Consider the following 6,700-nt stretch of genomic DNA (forward strand, 5'->3'; position numbering starts at 1 on the left):
GGGGGGGGCCTTCGAGAATGTCACATCCCAGACATTCAGACAAGACAAATGCGTCTCTCTGTATGTGACTTGACTATCCCCATTTTCATCCCAATAACATGGCACTTAAAGAGGGGCCCTGAGGGGAGCGTAGGGGAATGGGGCAGCAGCGAGGCCGGTCACTCCTTCCTTCTTCTATTGTACTCTTTGGGGTCTACGACGTCACCATCTAGCCAACCGTGGTGCCCCCTTCCTCCGTCCGATACGGGATGGGCATGGCAACAGACATCAAGATAACAGAAATCATCAACAGACATATATCACCATCTGGCTCTGTACATGAGGTTGTGAAAAAAAAGGGGGGGATGCTTCCTCATTCTGCGTCATTTCGTCAACGACACTATTTCCTGTCCGCCTTGAATATGTGCGCGAGAGACACATCATCAGACAATTCTCGACTTCGACTTTCCCCAACCCTGAAATATTAGACATTAAAAGTACAAGGCCCCAGGAATTTCTAGCGAGAAAGTCCGCGGCTAGAGTCTCAGGAACCCGAACTCCCACAGCTGGATTCGATTAAAGGAATAATATGGCAGCAAAACCAGCAACAGCCAGAGCCCCGACTCCGTTCTGCGCAGCACCTGCCGTGGGAACAACTCCAGGCCCCGTAGGATCAACATGAGGGGGCGCCGTAATGTTGGCTGTGACATTGTTCGTTGGTCTAGGTCCGGGGCCGTCACCGATGCCTTCGCCAGTCGGCGTCGGCGTGGGACCCTCGTCGCCTACAGGAGAACATTGGTCTGGAGGCAGTGTGAACTGGTCCCGGCCGTCCTGCGGGTAAACGACGCAGTTCTGGGCACAGGCAGCATCACCCTCGGTAGGGGACGTCTGGTAGCAGACAGCAGGGGCCCCGTCCTGTTGGCGATGGCCAGCGAGGATCTCGCTACAACGTCCGGGCTGGCCCTGCGACGCGTTGTTGCAGCGGATGATGATGTCCGTCTGGAGCGAGGCGCCCCCGCAGTAACTGGCGTCGGGTGTCTCACAGACGTACTTGCCCGTATTGTTGTCACTGTCAAAGGGTCCAGTGTTAGTTCCGGTCTTTTGCACTTGACTGGTTGCGTGAGGGGGCGGCGCTGCAGACGTACTAGGTGACCTGGGCTGCGGCCAAAGCCGACCAGGAGAGGAGGAGGAGGGCGCTGATTTTCATTTTGCTTTTATTTTGTTCAATGCAGGCGGCCTTGGCAGATGTACGAGGTTGTTGATATTGGCCGAGAACAAGATGAGACAGTGAGTGATATAAGGTAGTGTAGTGGTTACACAACAAGCGAGTGTTGTGCCCAGGTGTTTATGTGTGTGTGAGCGAGAGTGAGGAGGCCTCTTGGTCTCGTATCACGACTTGTGCCAACGAGAGGTAGAGAGATGAGATGAGGGAAAAGAGAGGGCGGGGAGGTCGAGGGTGGTGGGCGATCCTCTAAATACGGAACAGGACAGTCGGCATTTGAGTGTCAGGTAATTAGGTGTGCTCAGATGCGGCCAAGGTAAACAGAATTCGCTGAACAAGAAGCGACCGAACCGTCATGACGAGGTTGCATACGCACGCATCTTCAACGTCTCATGGAAGCTCAGGGCTGGCCCCGTCTTGAGCCGGGCACCGGCGAAACTTTGCCAGATTTAGTTGAATCGACTCGATCTCTTTCCGTACAGGGTCCATGCCAGTGGCGACATCATTACCGCTTCAAGATGAATCTAGGGGAAGTCTGCGTCCCGTCCCTCTTATCAGAAAACGAAAAGGGGGAGACCCGAGAAGGCGGGAAAGAGAGAGGAAGCCTCTCGCTCGTTAAGGTACAACTTCGACCTGATTACACGACTAACCCCCGTGGCCATCGATTAGGCCCAACTGGGCCTGCATTGCACACTTTGACATTTACCTCACTTTCCACGAGCGGATGGACGACCTTGGATTGGAGGGCCCTGGCACAGGGAAGCAGATTGCAATATTCTTGCATCCGACACGGCTGAGACCATGTTGATCAGCATGGAAGCGGGAACGGTTATAGGGGGGAGCTAAGGAGAAATCCGAGAGAAGGGAAGCGAAAAGGGAAGGACCCCGTAAGATCTGAACGGTTTTAGACTTGGCGCTATGTCGGGAAACGAGGGTAAAAAAGACTACGTTGAGAACAAACCGTGGCCGGTGTTCATCGTTCGACAACGCCAAATTTACACTTCCCCGCGACCGTTTAGACCGCCGAATCACGAGGCTTTCTCTGCAGACATAGTAGTAGGAATCGGATCCGCCATGGCTGTTCAGCTGCTGGTTTGACTGTCTTCTTTCTCGAATCGTGGTGTCATGGCAAACCGTTTCGAGTGTAGGTTTCGTGCTAGTGACGCGAAGTGGAACGGTGCGCGTTTTACGCCTTGCATCACTGATTATAGAAATTATGAACGGTCTAAAATGGAAAACAAGGCAAGGAAGAGGCTGAATGTCGATAAAGGAAAGGGAGGAACAGAAGAAGAAAAGAAAAGAAGAAGACAAGAAGACAAGAAAAGAAGAAAAGAAGAAAAGAAGAAAAGAAGAAAAGAAGAAAAGAAGAAAAGAAGAAAAGAAGAAAAGAAGAAAACAAGAAAACAAGAAAACAAGAAAACAAGAAAACAAGAAAACAAGAAAACAAGAAAACGCCCCGAGGAAGGAGATAATAAATCCTCCGTCCCCTTAGCTGGGAAAAACGAAAGTGCACTTGTCATCCCAAAATAAATGGGAGAACCACCAGGGACGTGAAAGCAACGAAGAGATCGGCCCCTTTCGGGAACAACACAAGCGAGACTGAAAGGCTGCTGCGAAACCCTCCCCATAGACAGCCCCCTCGGGGGCCAAAGATCCCGACGCTGCACTCAAAATATCCGACCATCGACTTCCATTTATGGCTATAAGATAAGGTAGAGACCGTCTAGAGAGGCACCACACCTTGGCTAATTACCTAGGTAGAGACGCACCCAAAAATAGGGCCGTTCCACCGGCCCCCTATTTCGATATCGAGGTACCTTAGTGGGAAAATAGGCAAAAGAGTTATCCTTAGAACCCCTACTTATCCTCGGCGAAGTCTAACTATCTTTAATAACCAGTTAATCCTTTCATTACTAGTGATCCTTTATTTTTATCACGGATATACTAAGCACGGGATAATAAGATATATTTAGCTTATTAGTCTAGTAGTAGTAGATATACTCCGAACTAAAAGATCGTTGATCTAGTACTATCTTAATTGTATAGCTAAAGGATAGTAACTATAAGAGGCGTCTTTATAATCCAGAAGATTTAAGACTATTTCTAGACTCCCGGATATTAGACTATTAGAGGTTAGATATTAGGTTACCGGGAGCTAATAGGAGGTCGGAGTATATTAGGGATCTAATATATTCTACGTACTAATTCCCAAAGGCGGGGGTATAAGTAATAGCTTAGGATACCGGGTAGTATACTCGGTAGCGGAAATTAGAATAGTTAATTAAATAGCAATTATCTATTTTAAAATAGCTTTATATACATTATATAATCGCAATAATATTATCCTTAAATATAATACTTATGTACCTTTATTAGATTGGTTTTATAGTACTAGATTATACCTTTTCCTGTACCTTGATATCGAAATATAGGTCCGGTAGAACGGCCCTATTTTTAGGTGCCTTTCTAGGTAGCCAAGGTGCGGTGCCTCTCAACACGTAGACGGTCCTATAAGATATTGCCTTGGTTCTATTTCGGTTCGTCGCCAAATTCCCCGTTAACGCCCTTCGTCCCCAATCGTCATACAGACCACTACTGTCGTGGTTCACTTTCTACCCCATGCAATGCCTCTAGGGCACATTCCATCCCCCCCCTCTTACTGTCCTTCGTTTACAAGTCGTATGAGCATCATCGTATCATAGGTCCTCAGAGTCTTCAGGGCCCGTGACCATAGCGCTGAGAGGCCCCTTCTTGACCATGATGCTCATGATTTCGTAAAGGGCATCAGCGGCCGCCATGGTCGTATGTTCTGCGTTCGTGTCATATGCAGGCTATGTGGGGCGTTAGTTATTCAAGTTCATTATGTAGACTATCATCCTCGTATGGTATGATGTCAAGGACGGTAAGAATGCCACCACGCCTTTGCGGAGAGTGGGTTTGGTATATAAAAAGTCGGAGAACAGGGGGGTCTTACCGCAACTTCTACAATATCAGCGCCGATCAGGTTCACGTCTTCCAGACCCCGAAGAATAGTCCGCAGCTCACGGGTAGACCATCCGCCCGTCTCAGGGGTACCGGTGGCGGGCGCAACTATATTTCCAAAGGTTTGTTGCGTTAGATCTTAGACGTTGTTTGGTTTGACAGAAAGGGGTACATCCGCTGCCTTGGGGGATATCGGAACGGGGAAGATGGTGAAAACGGGGTAGGGTCAACACGTACAGGCAGGGTCGAGGGTGTCAATGTCCAAGGAGAGATAGACCGGGTTCTTGGTACCGACACGGTCGATGATCCTCTTGATGATGCCATCGGTGCCGATGGTGTCGATCTCACGCGCCTCAACAATCTCGAAGCCGCAGTAGCCGTCGTTCTCGTAGTCGCTGGGGCCCGAGAGCGTCGTTCGGATACCGGCATGGATGTTGGTGTCGTTGCGCAGGAGGCCTTCCTGGGCAGCATGCCAGAAGTAGGTGCCGTGGTTGATGCTGGCCACCTCCGACGGCGAGCCTCCGAAGACCTTGGGCTTCCCTAGAGTCAATGTATTAGCCGCCGACGACTTAAATCTTCTGTTCTTGCTCCGAAAAGACTTACAGGTATCCAAGTGGCTGTCAAAGTGAATGACAGTCACGGGGCCGTAGGCCCGGTTGATTGACCGCAGCAAGGGGAGGGTGATGGTGTGGTCACCGCCAAGGGTGATGATACGGGGCAAAGTCTTGCCGTGCTTGGCAGGGCCCCTTACCCTCGCGTTGGTGACGGGGGCTCGAGACAGGAGGTTGTAGTGGCCTTCTTCGATCTGGTGCAGGGCCCAGGTGTTGTCGTACGATGTGACGGGGATGTCTCCGCAGTCGAGGACAGTAGCCCAGCTATTGAAAGGGTTGGTGCCCAAGGGAACGTTATAGCCTCCGCTGAATGGCAGTGCGGTGTGAGCATCTTCTCAACGATGTAGAATTTGGGGCCTTTCAGCTCTTTGGTGACCGGGGACACATACTATAGGTTGAGTCTCCGCGATCCCTGCCGGATGCCGGAAGGACCGAAACGAGCACCGGGCCGGTACGAGGTACCCGTGTCGAAAGGGGCACCTAGGGATTTGTTGTTGTTAGATACGTCATTTCATTGCCACCATTTTCCCGACTTTCCATAAAGGGGTGTCGTCGTACCAAGGAAGGCAATGTCGTACTGCACACCTGGCTGGCTCAAGCAAGGCTGGTAAGGAAGGCGGCCGAAGGTGGAGATGCCAGAGAATACCGAGTCGGCCTACAGCTCTTGTCAGTGATTTCTTCGACAGTATATGGCTTATGCCTAAGGTGTATGGGCCAGGCTTCTAAGTTATGACCGACCTGGGTACCGCCGTCGCCTGGCAGATTGTTGTACCATAGGGACTGGAGGGGACCTGAGAGGGGAGTCTGGTTGTCGCCATGGTCGCCATGGCCAGAGACGAGGGCGGCAAGGCCAAGGGCAAGCAAGCTGTGAGAAATCATATTGTGAGGAGGTCAAGGTGTGAAAAGATGGGTGATTCGGATGCCAACAATCAGAAGAGCCTGGGAAGAGCTAGCTTTTATGAAATTGGCTACGGGACAGACGCAGAGAGGCCCAGAGGAGCTCAGCGAGTTCGGCCTCGTTGAAACCGAGTACATGCTATCAGTGGTCATCACATAAGGTACCTTACTACCTAGCTTGGGAGGGCTTATCGACGTTGTGGCAAGTAGTATATATCCAAAGGGAGCATTGAAGCTAGTTTGAGGCAATACTTGACAATGAATGCATCTCCACATGATGCTTTCCCCACGCTCAGCGGTTCGTCTTGACCCGATATCCAAGGCGAACGGAGGAGCGGATGCGGGCATTTCCAGGGTCCATGGCACGATCCTAGAGGAGGGTCAGATACAAACAAGTCTTTCGCTGATATATCATGATGATCAATGGAAACTTTTGAGGTGCCCATGGTCGACGTCCATTGGGCCTACAGGCTGCAGCCATCGCATCGCACTGCTAGCATGCTACCAGCCTGCCACCAACCGCCCGCGAGCATGGCATCTGATATGACAAGATGCCGAACTTTGAACCCGGGTCTCCCGGCGACCGATGCACTCCTTGATACGAATAGACCAGAACCGGTATGGCCACACATGGGCCCATCGGAATGGTAAGCTAGAGTAGAACACAATCAGAGCTCGCGATAAGGGGTGATGGAGTATGTAATCGGTAATCGAGGCCATCGGGCCTCCATGAAGAAGAAACGGACGGGAATGGTGGAAGGGCTGAGTGGACGTTTGGCTATGACAACAGTCTCTGCGTCTCACACCGTCGTTGTCCTCTTAGAGTGCCACGATAAAGATCCACTTGGGGAGCGGGAAGCGACAGGGCTAGACATGCAGAAGATGCACGGCGGTTTCCCAAAACAGAATGGCTCGAACCCAGCACCATGACAGCGGCGGGGAATTGGATCAGAGGCGGTGCGGCCGCCGGTCGAGATACCGGCATGATGGTTGTCACAGGAAGGAAGAA

General features: G+C 51.1%; 4 protein-coding genes across 4 annotated transcripts in view; 1 reads left to right on the plus strand and 3 right to left on the minus strand.

Moving 5' to 3' along the window:
* The window catches only part of SODALDRAFT_334794 (HD domain-containing protein), a 1,144-nt gene extending 1,141 nt beyond the window's left edge, over positions 1-3 (plus strand). The window contains exon 1 of the mRNA XM_028612299.1: positions 1-3. This exon is cut by the window's left edge and continues 1,141 nt beyond it. The gene's annotated coding sequence lies outside the window, so the exon portion shown is untranslated.
* Positions 4-555: 552 nt separating this feature from the next.
* SODALDRAFT_325229 (hypothetical protein) lies at positions 556-1,186 on the minus strand (the record flags this gene model as incomplete). Its single annotated transcript, XM_028609966.1, has 2 exons — positions 556-1,048; positions 1,125-1,186. 2 exons carry the CDS (start codon positions 1,184-1,186, stop codon positions 556-558), a joined length of 555 nt encoding a protein of 184 aa, XP_028465482.1.
* Positions 1,187-2,206: 1,020 nt separating this feature from the next.
* Positions 2,207-2,969, minus strand: SODALDRAFT_202684 (hypothetical protein). Its single transcript, XM_028607220.1, has one exon. The coding sequence runs from the start codon at positions 2,827-2,829 to the stop codon at positions 2,416-2,418; it is 414 nt and encodes a 137-aa protein (XP_028465483.1). The 5' UTR covers positions 2,830-2,969; the 3' UTR covers positions 2,207-2,415.
* Positions 2,970-3,580: 611 nt separating this feature from the next.
* SODALDRAFT_345354 (Arginase/deacetylase) lies at positions 3,581-5,888 on the minus strand. The gene is made up of 7 exons (XM_028613200.1): positions 5,533-5,888; positions 5,353-5,449; positions 5,184-5,274; positions 4,787-5,100; positions 4,421-4,723; positions 4,176-4,291; positions 3,581-4,032 (listed from the first exon to the last, which is right to left on the minus strand). The coding sequence occupies exons 1-7, from the start codon at positions 5,671-5,673 to the stop codon at positions 3,898-3,900; spliced, it is 1,197 nt and encodes a 398-aa protein (XP_028465484.1). The 5' UTR covers positions 5,674-5,888; the 3' UTR covers positions 3,581-3,897.
* Between the last annotated feature and the right edge of the window lie 812 nt (positions 5,889-6,700).

This window comes from Sodiomyces alkalinus (genome assembly GCF_003711515.1).
Source record: "Sodiomyces alkalinus F11 unplaced genomic scaffold SODALscaffold_7, whole genome shotgun sequence".
Classification (NCBI taxonomy): Eukaryota; Fungi; Ascomycota; class Sordariomycetes; order Glomerellales; family Plectosphaerellaceae; genus Sodiomyces; species Sodiomyces alkalinus.

Bases quoted from the DNA above. Each gene is read 5' to 3' on its own strand.
- SODALDRAFT_202684 (XM_028607220.1), bottom strand. From the start codon at position 2,829: ATGGGGAGGGTTTCGCAGCAGCCTTTCAGTCTCGCTTGTGTTGTTCCC.
- SODALDRAFT_345354 (XM_028613200.1), bottom strand. From the start codon at position 5,673: ATGATTTCTCACAGCTTGCTTGCCCTTGGCCTTGCCGCCCTCGTCTCT. The intron at 4,292-4,420 runs GTACGTGTTGAC...TTGGAAATATAG, and splicing joins TGACACCCTCGACCCTGCCT to TTGCGCCCGCCACCGGTACC. The intron at 4,033-4,175 runs GTAAGACCCCCC...CGCCCCACATAG, and splicing joins CTGATATTGTAGAAGTTGCG to CCTGCATATGACACGAACGC.